The following is a 15751-nucleotide window of genomic DNA, read 5'->3' on the forward strand; positions in this document are numbered from 1 at the left end:
GAACACAACTCTTGCTGCAGTTAATACTTGTAAAATTAGATGTGTACGCTCTTTCTCGTAATGTCCTATAGTTAAGCCTAACAAAAAATAATTCTGGCTTAAAATCTATATGTTTTTTAGTCATTTTCCTCTAACCATACATGTATTCTTGACCAGAATCTTTTGGCTTTGGGGCATGTCCACCCAAGATGGTAATGAGTGCCTGGTTTTTGTCTACCTTGCCAACAATCGCTAGATATGTTTTTAAACATTTTTGCTAACCTCACCGGTGTTAAGTGCCATCTGTAAAACATTTTGCATAGGTTTTCTTGGTACGCCACTGCTTTTGTTATTTTAGAAATTTCTTTGCCAAAGGCTTTGCCAGTTTTCTACTTCTACGTTATGTCCAAAATCCTTTGCCCATGTTATCATTGTTTCTCATGAACCTCTGTCTTCTAAGGACCTCTTCTGATAGGATTGAATTTCAATCCAGTCTGGGTTTCTGTCTGTTGCACCTGATTCTCAATGCCTCACTTGGAGGATAGCGGATGAATTTCCACCTCTCTTGCATCCTCTTGGCCACACCCCACAGGACGTTACCAAATAGTAAAATGAGAGAAACTTAATCAAAGTTGTGCCAATCTAGATAGAACGGTAATTTAAATTGATGAGCTTTTTTTTTTTTTGCAAACATTAATTATAACGGAATGACAGAGTTGGAAGGGACCTTGGAGGTCTTCCAGTCCAACCCCCTGCTCAGGCAGGAAACCCTTAACCATTTCAGATAAATGGTTGTCCAATCTCTTCTTAAAAATCTCCAGTGATGGAGCACCCACAACTTCTGAAGGCAAAGCCGTTCCACTGGTTAATTGTCCTCGCTTTTAGGAAGTTTACCCTTAATTCCGGGTTGCTTCTCTCCTTGATTAGTTTCCATCCGTTGTTTCTTGTCCTGCCTTTATGTGCTTTGGAGAATAGCTTGACTCCCTCTTCTTTGGGGCAGCCTCTCAAATATTGGATTATTGTTCATAGTTGTGAATGAAAAAAAAAAACTTACCAAATTGTGATGCTTCTGCACTGGTATGTTATATACGTCACGCCCCAGAGAACGGATAAGATGCAACTCGGTTTGAGGAAAGAGGGAACGCACCAAAATGAAACCCGTTCTTTTTATTGAAAAGTTTTACAATACAGTTTTCCTTTAAAGAACCCCCCCTTCCCCCACCCTCCTCCCCCCCCTACCTCCCCCCTCCCTCCCCCCCTCCCTCCTCGCCCCCCTCCCTCCCCCCCTCCCCCCTCCCCCCCCCCGACTTCCCAGAGCTAAATACAAGGTATATATATATAAAAAAGCAATCATAAACAACCATATACTAACAATTACAAGTTCTAAAATCCATTACTCTCTAGCTTGTATAGGATAAAACAAGCCTTAGCAATATTAAATATATATAAGAAACTAAAATAGAAAAAAGAAAAAACAAAGCGAAGGAAGACTTATTCGAATGCTACATAAAACTTCTTAACCCTATACTTGTTCTGGATAAACTCAATCCAATTTCTCCATTCCATAATATAATGTTCTTGCGAATGATCTTTCAAATAGGCCGAAATCTTCGCCATCTCTGCCAGGTCAGAAACCTTTAAAATCCACTCTTGTATAGTCGGCAGTTCCTCTTTCTTCCAATATTGACCTATCAAAAGTCTTGCTGCCGTAACTAAGTTCAGCATCAACTTAGAGTCCACAACTGTAGCGTCAACAATTATTCCCAACAAAAAAAATTGTGGGCAAAACTTTATCCTCCGTTTAAAAACCTTCTGCATATTCCACCAGACTTTTATCCAAAAAGCCTTAACCTTTTTACAAGTCCACCATATGTGAAAATATGTTGCATCTTCATCACCGCACCTCCAACATTTAGGCTGATAATTCGGATACATACTTGCAAGCTTTTTAGGATCTAAATGCCATCTATAAAACATTTTGTAAAAATTTTCTCTTAAATTTTGAGCTTGTGTAAATTTTACATTCCTCACCCAAATCTTTTCGCAGGTGTCCATTGTAATAACTTCCTGAATGTTTTGGGCCCATTTTATCATGCAATCCTTAACCAGCTCTGTTTCTGAATCAATCTCTATCAATGCAAGATATATCCGTTTAATATGTGCTGGTCCCTGATTTCTAATTTGCTTTATCAAATTTTCATCAGTCATTACAAATCCATTTTTCTGGTCTTCTTTCCACCTGGCCCGTAACTGAATATATTGAAACCAAGTTTGAACAACCTTCTCTTCTCGCAAGAAATTATATGATTTCAGGCACCAAACATTCCTTTCCAAACTTAAAATTTCCTTGTAAGTAGTCTCATCGTGTTTGAAACCAGCATGTATATTTTCTATTGCGTGTTTTGGAATTGCCCACAATGGTATCTTGCTGCTTAACTTGTATCTGTACTTCTTCCAAACTCTCAGCAGTGCCTGTCTTAAAATATGCATCCTAAACACGGAATCTACCTTCTTATCATACAACAAATATGCATGCCAGCCAAACAACAAATCATGGCCCTCAAGATTTAATAACCTCGGTTGCGTCAAATTAATCCAATCACTTATTCCTACTAATGCAGCAGCTTCATAATATAGTTTAAGATTAGGCATTTTAAGACCACCTCTCTCACGAGTATCCTGTATAATCTTAAGTTTAACTCGTGGCCTTTTCCCTGCCCAGACAAATTTATTGATACCACGCTGCCATTCCTCCAAATTAGAATCTTTCTTAAGAATCGGTATCATTTGAAATAAGAATAAAAATTTGGGCAGGACATTCATTTTCACTGCTGCAATCCGTCCCAACAAAGACAATTGCAATTTTTCCCAACTCTCCAATTCTTTTTGAATTTTCCCCCATAGTTTTTCATAATTATTTTTATATAGCTTTGTATTAGAGGGCGACAAAGTCACCCCCAAATATTTAACCCTTTTAACAATCTCAAATCCAGTTAATCCTTCTAAAAAATGAAACCCGTTCTTAGCGCGGGGAAAAAAAAAGTCTGTATATAACTTGGGAGGTTATAGAGAAGAGCAGACGTTCCTCCTCTTATCCTCCCAAACTTGCTACTCTTACAAGCTCAGCAATTTTCAAGCAGGAAGGTACAGGATGCAGTGAATTGGTATCTTCTCACAGCCTGACCCCTTTAGAAGCTGCAGCTGTTGCGGGATTTTGTGGCCCCCTTTTTAGCGTGGAGGGCTCGTCTTAACGTCTTAAAAACACAGGAGTGGCATAAATAAATGTACATAGCAAGCAAGCAGGCTATTTGTTCTGGTTAACCATTTGCTGCTTGTAAAGCCACTTCAAAGAGAAGGGAGATTGAGCAGTGCAGGAAATGTATACCACATCTGGAAAGCAAAGCAAGGCGAGGAGAAATAAATACGATTTAAAAAAAAAAAACTTGCCTGAAACTTCAGGCTGAAAATGACCTGCTCTTTAACCAAATTCAAGCAGAAACGCTTTCCGTATGCACAACGTGTCACACCCAGTAAGGCAAGCCCAAAGACAGGGTGACTTCTAAGGGGGGGGGGGTCTAAACGTTTATCAGTGTTGCAAATCAGTTGGTGTTTTGTCTTGTTTCCTTGGCTGTCCTTGGTTGTCTACGAATCTTCTAAAATATCAAAGTTCGAGCATAGCCATATGTTTTCTATCCTCCTTCCTCACACTCCAAATTTTCTCTTCCACCTGGCTTTTTTTTCTTTTGAATGATACAGCGCTTTAGCATTTCTTTTATGTTAATGCATAAGGCATTTGCTCATATGGAAATGATGTTGTTGAAACAACGCCTTAAGAAACAAAGAGAACGCTGGAATGGAATGGAATGGAATTAGAATTAGAATTAGAATAGAAAAGAATGGAATGGAATGGAATAGAAATAATAGAATAGAATAGAATAGAATAGAATAGAATAGAATAGAATAGAATAGAATAGAATAGAATAGAATAGAATAGAATTATAGAATAGAAAATAGAATAGAAGATTCTTTATTGAGAATAGAGTTGGATTTTTAAATAGAATAGAATAGAATAGAATACAATAGAATACAATAGAAAAGAAAAGAAAATATGGAATAGAATAGAATAGAATAGAATAGATAGAATAGAATAGAATAGAATAGAAATATAGAATAGAAAATAGAATAGAAGATTCTTTATTGAGAATAGAGTTGGATTTTTAAATAGAATAGAATAGAATAGAATACAATAGAATACAATAGAATACAATAGAAAAGAAAAGAAAATATGGAATGGAATAGAATAGATAGAATAGAATAGAATAGAATAGAATAGAATAGAATAGAATAGAATAGAATAGAATAGAATAGAATAGAAATATAGAATAGAAAACAGAATAGAAGATTCTTTATTGAGAATAGAGTTGGATTTTTAAATAGAATAGAATAGAATAGAATAGAATAGAATAGAATAGAAAAATATGGAATGGAATAGAATAGAAATAGAATAGAATAGAATAGAATAGAATAAAATATGGAATGGAATGGAATAGAATAGAATAGAATAGAATAGAATAGAATAGAATAGAATAGAATAGAATAGAATAGAATAGAATAGAATAGATAGAATAGAATAGAAGCATGGGAAGGGACCTTCGAGGTCTTCTAGTCCAACCCCCCCGCTTAGGCAGGAAACCCTATACCATTTACGACAAAGGGTTGTCCAATCTGTTCTTAAAGACCTCCAGTGGTAGAGCATTCATAACCTCTGGAGCAAAAGTTGTTCCACTGATCAATTGTTTCAACTGTCAGGAAATTTCTCCTTAGTTCTAGGGGTTGCTTCTCTCTTTGTTAGTTTCCATCCGTTGCTTCCTTGTTCTGCCTTCAGGCGCTTTGGAGAACAGCTTGACTCCCTCTTCTTTGGGGCAGTCCCTGAGATATTGGAAGACTGCTATCATGTCACCCCTCATCCTTCTCTTCGTTAAACTGGACATATCCAATTCCAGCAACCGTTCTTTGTATGTTTTAGCCTCCAGCCCCCCAATCATCTTTGTTGCTCTTCTCTGCCCTTCTTTCTAGAGCCTCAACATCTTTTTTACATCGTGGTGACCAAAACTGGATGGATGGATGGATGGATAGATGATAGATAGATAGATGGATAGATAGATAGATAGATAGATAGATAGATAGATAGATAGATGATAGATAGATATGGATGGATATGGATGGATAGATGATGGATGGATAGATGATAGATAGATAGATAGATAGATAGATAGATAGATAGATAGATAGATAGATATGGATGGATATGGATGGATAGATAGATGATGGATGGATAGATGATAGATAGATAGATAGATAGATAGATAGATAGATAGATAGATAGATAGATAGATAGATAGATATGGATGGATATGGATGGATAGATAGATGATGGATGGATAGATGATAGATAGATAGATAGATAGATAGATAGATAGATAGATAGATGATAGATAAATAGATAGATAGATAGATAGATAGATAGATGATAGATTGATAGATAGATAGATAGATAGATAGATAGATAGATAGATAGATAGATAGATGACCATTATTGTCATCTTTTACTGTGCGCACAATGGCATACATTAAAAATGAAATTTAGTTGCTTGTTCTCAAAGTGTACACAGACACAACATACATTTAAACATAATAAATACAACATATGTATAGACTTGCACCCTTACATGTAAGTAACATATAATGGATGCAGTATTCCAAGTCTGGCCTTCCAAGTGTGTTTAATTTCTATTTAGTTCTGGGATTCAGCCTATTGTCAGAATGAACCAGTAGATATTTAAGTAAAGTATGTATATACATATACATATACACATACACATACACATACACACATACACACACATACATACATACATACATGGCTTTTTTTGTCATAGAACGCTCAGAACAGAGTTCCGGCACCTTTTTTGAATGGAACCTTGTAGGGTAGGCAAGGCGGGTTGTATTACATGTGTGAGTTCCGGCACCTTTTTCTTTTACAAAAAAAGCACTTCATACATACATACATATATATAATGTCTCGCTTTTGTTTAAAGCCTCTTTTTCCTTCATGTAGGTTATGAAGCAAAATGGGTCATCGGAGATCTTGAATAAACTCTACGATACAGCCATGGATAAGCTAGAAGTGGTGAAGAAGGACTACGATGCACTAAGAAAGCGGTACAATGAAAAAATAGCCAGTCACAATAGTGACCTGAGCCGGTTAGAGCAGATCGAAGAAGAAAACAAGTGTCTCCAGAAACAGATGGACATGTTGATGAAGCAGCGGGACACAGCCGTCCACTTCCAGCAGCAATGCTCTACTTCTCTGAGAAGGTAAATGTCCATTTCCCCAACGGCTGTTGTGATTCAGGGTCAGCCTGTGGGTTCGGCAGTTGGGTCGGATGACTCAGAGGAGGAGGGGGGGTGTTGAAGACCTTGCTGAGGGGGTTGAAGATCTTGCTGATGAGAGCCCTCAGCCAGGCCCCTCCCACCTGGTCACGATGGAGACCCAGCTGTGTGAGCCTGGACAGCATGGATGAGATGACCCACAGCTGGCCCTGTTCAAGGATGCCCGATGCAGGAGGCAGTCAATTAGGAGTAAACAGAGGAAGGCAATGGGGCTTCTCGGAAGGAGGCAGAGAGAAGCCACGCCCTGAACTCTATATAAGGGGAATGTGTGGGGAGGGCTGGTTTGCTGAAGGCAACCGTTGGTTAGTTCCTGTTTCTTAAAGCTCCTGTTTCTTGGTTCGTGTCTTGTTTGTTTTTCTAGCTATATATTTGGCAGGCGTAATTCCAGCCTCTTGCCGTTTGTAAAGGGTTTGCCCCTGCCTTTTCTGCAGGGCCGGTAGCACGCTGGTACAGAACAACGGGTCTTCTAGATCAGAGCTTCTCAGTAGAAGCACCTTAATTTGATTCTCTCTTTCACCTCCTTGGTGGTACTCACGGTCTCTCGGGACCAAAGTAGACGTAACGGAACCACCTCATTGGTATCTTAGAAAGGTTCTCCGTCATCCAGGTCATGGTTGTCCCAGAGATGCTTTTTTTTTCAGGAGTCAACTGGACTTCCGTTGTTTTTCTTTGAGGACGTTTCCCTTCTCATCCAAGAAGCTTCTTCAGCCTTGACTGGATGGTGGGGAATGGAAGGATCTATACTCCTGGCAGACAGCTGGTCACCTGCCTTCTTTTTAGAGAGTCGTTTGAGGCCACCTTGAGGAATGCAGTGAATTCTAAAAGACGGCAAAATGACCGGCTGTCTGCAAGGAGTATAAATCTTTCCATTTCCCACCCTCCAGGCAGAGCTGAAGAAGCTTCTTGGATGAGACGCGGAACGTCTTCAAAGGAAAAAAAAAGAGAAAGTCAGTTGCTTCCTGAGGAAAAAAAAAAAAAGCACCACTGGGACAACCCCGTTGGTTTTCTGCCTGTTTGTGAGTCGACATTTGAAGTGTGAGTCTGTGCGTATAGGGAGACAGGTTTGAGGCGAAAAGCGACCGAGGTGGCTGTCCTTACTTCCACGGTGTCTCTCCTCTTTCCCAGTCTGCCTCGGGAAGAGGTGGAAGGGAGGTGGATTTGAAAAGGGAAGGCACTTAGAAAGATAAGCGGAGTGTAGCCCAGCTCTTTGCATCCGCTCGCTTTTTATTGGGGTTAAAGTTTAAACTCTGCTTACTAATCCTGTCTGAGCAAAGCAGAAGGCAGCGTGGGCCACGTTGCTTCTCCTGTGACTGTTTTAAAACAGTTTGTGTTCTGGCTCTAACTGGAAAAGGGATTGATTAAAAAAACAACAACAACACCCTTTCTTTTCCTGCCAAACCATCACCCCTCGCTCTTTTGGCGTCTAGATTTGAGACACACAGCAAGAACTGAGCAAAGCAACGGCGCAAGAACAAGGAGCTGGCAGAGGGAGATGGAACGGCTGCAGTCGGAAGCCACGAGGTACAAAACGGTGCAACTCAAGCGGCCAAGGATGCGGAGAAGTACAAGGAGGAAACGGGACTCGGTCTTCAGCGAGTATCGCCTCATCATGAGCGAGAGAGATCAGGTGATCAAAGAAGTCGACAAACTTCAAACGGAGCTGGAGGTGGCAGAATCCAAGCTGAAAAACACCTCCTCGGAGAAGAAGGTGGCCAGTGAGGAAATGGAAGCTTTAGACAGGTATGGAATATCTCTGGAGGTTCTCCATCACCCAAGGTCACGGTTGTCCCAAAGGGGCTTTTTTCAGGAGGCCACTGGACTTTCTTGTTCTTCTTTGAAGACATTTTGCTTCTCATCCAAGAAGCTTCTTCCGCTCTGAGTGGATGGTGGAGAAAGGAAGGAATTTATACTCCTTGCAGACAGCTGGTCGTTTGCCTTCTTTTGGAGAGTCTGTTGGGACCACTTGGAGGTTTAATCCGTTGTCCTCAGGGTCATTCCTTGATAATACCATCAGTTGTCTGTCTTTGTTTCTTTTTTTCTTCCGTCCTCCCTCTTTCTTCTTTCTTTCTTCTTTCTTTCTTCTTTCTTTCTTTCTTTCTTTTTCTTTCTTTCTTCTCTCTCTTCCTTTCTTTCTCTTTTTCTTTCTCCACCCTCCCTTCTTCTCCTGTCCCCCCTCCCTCCTTCCTTCCTTCCTTCCTTCCTTTCTTTCTTTCTTTCTTTCTTTCTTTCTTTCTTTCTTTCTTTCTTTCTTTCTTTCTTTCTTTCTTCTTCTCTCCCTCCCTCCCTCCCTCCTCTTTCTTTCTTTTTCTTTCTCCACCCTCCCTTCTTCTCCTGTCCCCCCTCCCTTCCTTCCTCCCTCCCTTCTTCTTCTTTCTTTCTTTCTTTCTTTCTTTCTTTCTTCTTCTTCTTTCTTTCTTTCTTTCTTTTTTCTTTCTTTCTTTCTTCCCTCCCTCCCTCCTTCCTTCCTTCTTCTCTTTCTTTCTTTCTTTCTTTCTTTCTTTCTTTCTTTCTTTCTTTCTTTCTTCTCTCCCTCCCTCCCTCCCTCCCTTCCTCTTTCTTTTTCTTTTTCTTTCTCCACCCTCCCTTCTTCTCCTGTCCCCCCCTCCTTTCCTTCCTCCCTCCCTCCCTTCTTTCTTTCTTTCTTTCTTTCTTTCTCTTTCTTTCTTTCTTTCTTTCTTCCCTCCCTCCTCCCTCTTCCTTCCTTCCTTCCTTCTTTCTTTCTTCTTTCTTTCTTTCTTTCTTTCTTTCTTCTTTCTTTCTTTCTTTCTTTCTTTCTTTCTTATCTTTCTTTCTTTCTTTCTTAAAAAGAATCTTTGCCATTGGGAAATGAGAGTATCCTTTGAGTGCAGGTTTTTCAAAAGTGATTTGCCATTGCCTCTTTCCTGGGGTTGAGCTAAAGTGACAGGTCCAAGGTCACCCAGCTGGTTTTATATCCTAAGGCAGTACTAGAACTCCCACTCTCCCAGTTTCTGGCCTGGTAGGAGACATGCAGTGGTACCAATGTTTTCGTTGTGCTCTTCACTATAACTTTATGAACTCAGTTGCTTAGTAGGAAGAATAACCAAAGGAATAGAGGAACACAAGGAAAGATGAATAGTTTCCTTATGTGTCTTTCCTCCCAGAACATTCTACTTCTTCTGTTACCTTTTTACTGTCCTGAGGCAATATTTCTCAGATATTTAATTTCCCCCAATGAAAACAAATCCTCAGATCTTTTAATAAGGATGTCTAGGTGAGTGAGGGAAGAAAATGACCTGTACTCTAGGCCAGGGGTCTTCAAACTTGGCCCTTTTATGACTTGTGGACTTCAACTCCCATAATTCCTCAGCCAGGCCATATAAATCACTTCCACTCCCCACCAATCCAGTCAGAGCCAGAAGAAGCTTCTTTGGTGAGAAGGGAAACGTCTTCGGAAGAAACACCAGAAAGTCCAGTTGCCTCCTGGGAAAAAAAAAAAAGCCCTCTGGGTTCCACACAAGTTGTGTGCAGAAAAATGCTTCAATTTCAGTTATTAGTTAACGACCTCTAATAGGTGCCCGGCGATTAGAGTTTCTTCTTGGTCAGCACCAGGAGCTTCGAACGGGTCCAACATCTGCTCGTTGGGTGAGGAGTTTCCTCCAGCAGTTGATGGACTTACCACAAATGGTGGCTTCCGTTTCAGGAGCTGAATTCTGCTCTGGTGGAGCGGGACCGAGCCATCTGCGAGAGGAATGAGCTTCTGGAAAAATATTGCCACGAAGTGAAGGATAAGGCTGAGGCCCAGAAAGAGCTGGACCAGGCATGTAAGGATATTGAGACCGTGAAAGAAGAGAGGGATGTAGCCAGGAAGGAGAGGACGGAAGCCATTATCCAGAGAGACCACCTACTACGAGAATACTACCAAGCGCGCCAGGTAATACCGTGACTCTTTGTTTAAAAAAAAAAGATTACAGAGTAGGATGCTGTTTTCTTGGAAGTCTTGTTTTCTTTTTTTAAAATGTTGTGACATTTTATTAGATGATAGAATAAAATAAGTAAAGGTAAAGGTTCCCCCGCACACGCGTGCTAGTCGTTTCCGACTCTAGGGGCCGGTGCTCATCTCCGTTTCAAAGCCGAAGAGCCAGCGCTTGTCCGAGGACGTCTCCGTGGTCATGTGGCCGGCATGACTAGACGCCAAAGGCGCACGGAACGCTGTTATCTTCCCACCGGAGTGGTCCCTATTTTTCTACTTGCATTTTTGCGTGCTTTCGAACTGCTAGGTTAGCAGAAGTGGGACGAGTAACAGGCGCTCACTCTGCTACGCGGCACTCGGGATTCGACCCGCCAAACTGCCGACCTTCTGATCGACAAAAGCTCAGCGTCCTAACCCACTGAGCCACCGCGTCCCTTATAGAATAAAATAGTAAAACATAAAAGCAATTAGTAGGACACAGTGGGGAGAGAAAGAGGGGAAAAAAAGAAAAGACATCTTATTAGATTATATAGATTAAAATAGCAAAACACAAATCAAATAGTAGGACACTGTGGGGAGAACAAAGAGAAAAGATAAGAAAGGGCTTTTTTTAATTAAAAAGATGTAAAGTGCATTAGCAACCAAAGCGAAGTCACAGAAGTAATAACGGAACGGAGTATAGATTATTGGGGTTCTATGGAAATAAATCCAGAGCTTCCAATATTTTCAAAGCAGGTTGTCGGAATGTTTTAATTTCCTTTTCTTTCCTTTTCTCTTCTTTTCAATCTGTCTTGGGCTCTCTCCACTCCACAACTTTGAGCACCTGTTTTCGTATTATCTCGCATTGCTTCTGATTCCGTGATCTGCTTTTTCGCAGATACAAGATTCAGCCACGCTGGATGTAGAAAGAGCGAACAAAGAAATAGAAATCCTTCGGAAGCAGTACGAAGCCATGTCGCAGGAGTTAAGGGAAGCCACGCAAGAAGCGGAAGTTGCCAAATGCAGGCGGGACTGGGCCTTCCAGGAGCGGGATAAGATCGTTGCCGAACGAGAGAGCATACGGTAAAATAATCCTTTCTAGGAAATTGTACTATCCAGGGCTGTACACCTAGTCCCCGACAACAATAACAAGAACAACAATAATAATAAAGTTGGAAGGGACCTTGGAGGTCATCTAGTCCGACCCCCTGCTCAGGCAGGAAACCTTATACCATTTCAGACAAATGGTTGTCCAGTCTCGTCTTAAAAACTTCCAGTGTTGGAGCAAACACAGCTTCTGGAGGCAGGTTGTTCCACTGATTAATTGTTCTCACTGTTGGGAAATTCTTCCTTAATTCCAGGTTGCTTCTCTCCTTGATGAGTTTCCATCTGTTGCTTCTTGTCTTTGCCTTCAGGCGCTTTGGAGAATAGCTCGACTCCCTCTTAGATATTGGAAGACTGCTATCCTGTCACCCCTCGTCCTTCTCTTCATTAAACTAGACATACCCAATTCCAGCAACTGTTTCACAATTTGGGCCACTACTGTAGGTCATCCTTGACTTACAATCATAATTGAGCCCAGGACTTCTGTTGTTAAGCGAGACATTTGTTGACTGAGTTTCACGACCTTCCTTGCCGTTGTTAAATTAGTCACACGGCTGTGCGACTGGCTCCCCCCTTGACTCTGTTTGTCAGAAGGCCGCCCGAGGGGGGAATCACACGTTGGTGCAACCGTCGTAAATACCAGCATCTGAATGTAAATACCAGTGTCTGAATGTAAATACCATCTGAATGTAAATACCAGCGTCTGAATTTTGATCAGATCATCACCGGGGGATGCTGGGCAGGTCGTAAGTGCAAAAAGCAGCTGTAAAGTCCCTTTTTTTCCAAAGTTGCTGTTGAAACTTTGAATGGTCACTAAATGAATCATTGTAAGTCGAGGACTATCTGCACTTACGTACTCCGTGCTCCCAATATATATATATATTGCATGTAACAGAGTGGAGGAGTAGGCAGAGATTTCCCATCCAAAAACCTCAAAGGGTCTAATCCTGTTCAGCTTAGCTGAGGAAAAGGTTCTCCATGTAGAATCGTCAGTAATAATAATAATAATAATAATAATAATAATAATAATAATAATAATAATAATAATAATAATAATTTTATTTATATACCGCCCTCTCCCGAAGGACTCAGGGCGGTGAACAGGGCAAATATATAAAAATACAAAAATACAAAAGTTAAAAAAGAATTAAATACAATGCCCAAACTAAAACAGTAAATACATATATTAAAAAAAAACAATAAAATCCCAAACCCATCCCCCCATCAGGCCAGGCCGGCTTGTTCGAATAAGTGCATCTTCAGATCACGTCGGAAGGAGCGAGGGTCGGGCGCCATCCGGAGCTCGACCGGCAACCAATTCCATAAATCCGGGGCGCCCACAGAGAAGGCCCTCCCCCTGGGGGCCACCAATCGACATTCTCTGACCGGTGGCACCCTGAGGAGGCCCTCTCTGTGGGAACGCACAGGGCGGAGGGAAGTTGATGCCGGCAGCAGGTAATCCCTGAGGTACTCCGGACCCATGCCATGTAGGGCCTTGAACACCATTACCAGTACCTTGAATCTCACTCGGAAGACAACTGGGAGCCAGTGCAGCTCACGGAGCAGAAGTGTAACATGGGAGTATCGGGAGACTCCCAACACAACTCTCGCGGCTGCATTCTGTACCAGTTGGAGCCTCCGAGTGGTCTTCAAGGGCAGCCCCATGTAGAGATTTATTATCCCATAATAAAGGTTATTTTATTGATTGATCTAGCTCAGGGGTAGGCAACCTCGGCTCTTTTGTGACTCATGGACTTCAACTCCCAGAATTCCTGAGTCAGCATAGCTGACTCAGGAACTCTGGGAGTTGAAGTCCATGAGTCACAAAAGAGCTGAGGTTGCCTACTCCTGATCTAGCTGCACGAGTTGGACGGCCTGCGTTCTGTCCTAGAGAAGAGGGCGCGGAGGCTGTGTGGAGACTCTTGTTGTGGCACCGCAGCAGCCCTCTGACCTTGTGTTTCCATTTCTTTGTGAAGGACTTTGTGCGATAACCTGAGACGGGAAAGGGACCGAGCCGTGAGTGACTTGGCGGAGGCCCTTCGCAACCTGGACGACATGAGAAAGCAAAAGAACGACGCCGGACGCGAGTTGAAGGAGCTGAAGTGGGTGATACAAAACTCTTGGCATCCTCTGCGCCAGGTCTTTCTTTCCAGGCACAACCCTCGGGAAGGCAGGATATTTATGGCAAGGAAATGCAGGTAGCCCCTGACTTACGAGCACAATTAGCCCAACATTTCTCTCGCTAAACGAGACGGTTGTTTTACAGTGTTTCTTGCCACAGTTGTGGCAAGAAAGTCACACGGTGGTTAAGTCAATCTGGCTTCCCCATTGTCGTTGCTGGTCAGCAGTTGGCCAGCAAAGGTACAAATAGCAATAGCAAAAGCGTCTAGACTTATATACCGCTTCACGGTTCTTTTACAGCCCTCGCTAAGCGGTTTACAGAGTCAGCCTCTTGCCCTTGACCATCTGGGTCCTCGTTTTACCGACTTTGAAAAGGACAGAAGGCAGAGTCAACGTTGAGCCGGTTAGGATTGAACTCCTAACTGTGTCCAGTGTTAGTCTGCAATACTGCATTCTAAGGACTGTGCCACCAAGGAAGGAAGGAAGGAAGGAAGGAAGGAAGGGGTGGGAGGGAAAGGAAGGGAGGGAGGGAGAGAGGGAAGGCAGGCAGGTGAGGATGGGAAGGAAGGAAGGAAGGCAGAGAGAGAGAGAGAGAATCGGAATCAGAATAGAACTGGAAGGGACCATGGAGGTCTTCTAGTCCAACCCCCTGCTCAAGCAGGAGACACCCACATACATTTGTAATATCCATCTGTAATGTCTTTTGGGTAAATGACATGTGTTAAAACCTGTCAACCCACAACAGGAAGGAAAGAAGAGAACAGATCTGTCTATCGGACTAACTTGGAAGACAAATAAACCAGGATGCTCCAGTCTGAACGGGTTAGGAGAGATTCATTCATTGCCCACTTAGCAGATTTCACTCAGGGTTGTATCTTTGGATCCCCTGCCTGTTAAGCAGCGATCCGGTTGACGCGAAATCAGAACCCAAGCATTGAAATCGCGCGTGTAAGGCCGAGAGGGAATGAGCGGTCCCTTCGTCCCGATTGTGACGTTCCACTTTCCACAGAGAGAAGATGGAGAATCAGTTGGAGAAAGAGGCAAGGTTTCGGCAGCTGATGGCTCACAGTTCCCACGATTCCGCTATTGACACGGACTCGATGGAGTGGGAAACAGAAGTAGTAGAGTTTGAGAAAGACAGGGTAAGTGGAAGACCGTTGCTCCCGGGCTGCCAGTTCCCAGCGAACAGAGATGGGAGGCGAAGCAATACCTCCCCATGTGCTCGCGTGTCCTTTGTAAGAAATTACTACGGGCGAATGTTTTTTTTTTTAATCCCATTGATATCCCGCCCTTCTCCGAAGACTCAGGGCGGCTTACAAGCTTAGCAGTAGCCTTCATTCTATGTATATGCCTGCTTATTAGGGCTTTCACACACACACCCCAAGCGGCATTATTACAAAGTCAGCTTAATTGCCCCCAACAATCTGGGTCCTCATTTTACCTACCTGGGAAGGATGGAAGGCTGAGTCAACCTTGAGCCTGGTGGGACGCAAACCTGCACTAATTGCAGGCAGCTGGTGTTACTTAAGGAGGCATTAGCCCACCGCTCCACCAAGGCTCTATATGTGTTGCGTTCATCTCTTTTAGGAAGACATGGATTTGAAGGCTCTCGGTTTCGATGTGGCCGAAGGCGTGAACGAACCTTACCTTCCTGGGGACTGCGGGATATTTGTTACCAAAGTCGATAAAGGAAGCATTGCAGACGGCCGATTAAGGTATCCTGGGGGTAGTTTGTCCAAACACTTGAGTTGAATTGAACTGAATAGCGAAACGTCTGTGGAAATTCTCCCTCATCCAGGTCCCTGTTGACCCAACGGTGCTTTTTTCAGCTCTGACCGGACGGTGGGGGAGTGGAAGGATTTATATTCCTTGCAGACAGTATTGTGGGGAATAAATCCTTCCGTTCCCCACCATCCATCCGGTCAGAGCTGAAAGAAGCTTCTTGGATGAGGAGCAAAATGTCTTCAAAGAAAAACAAGGAAGTTGCCTCTTTGAGACAACCCTGACCTGGATGGTTGAGAATCTCCACAGACATCCCAGAAGCTTCTTCAGCTCTGACTGGACGGTGGGGAACGGAAGGATTTATACTCCTTGCAGACAGCTGGTCATTTGCATCCTTTTAGAGGGTCCTTGAGGCCACTTGGAGGTTTACCTGTGTCCACAGGTGATCTTAGGACACAGACA

General features: G+C 42.7%; 1 protein-coding gene across 1 annotated transcript in view; it reads left to right on the plus strand.

The window, feature by feature from the left end:
• Positions 1–15751, plus strand: part of DLG5 (discs large MAGUK scaffold protein 5) — a gene marked incomplete at its 5' end in the record, with an annotated part of 75555 nt that overhangs the window by 23030 nt on the left and 36774 nt on the right. The window contains 12 exon segments of the mRNA XM_083363342.1: positions 6098–6357; positions 7860–7867; positions 7870–7901; positions 7904–7973; positions 7976–8007; positions 8009–8162; positions 8165–8172; positions 10094–10324; positions 11241–11425; positions 13423–13548; positions 14577–14709; positions 15155–15282. Of these exon segments, the coding sequence (XP_083219468.1) occupies positions 6098–6357; positions 7860–7867; positions 7870–7901; positions 7904–7973; positions 7976–8007; positions 8009–8162; positions 8165–8172; positions 10094–10324; positions 11241–11425; positions 13423–13548; positions 14577–14709; positions 15155–15282 (1367 nt within the window).

Source organism: Vipera ursinii, assembly GCF_947247035.1.
Source record: "Vipera ursinii genome assembly, chromosome: 5".
Lineage (NCBI taxonomy): Eukaryota > Metazoa > Chordata > Lepidosauria > Squamata > Viperidae > Vipera > Vipera ursinii.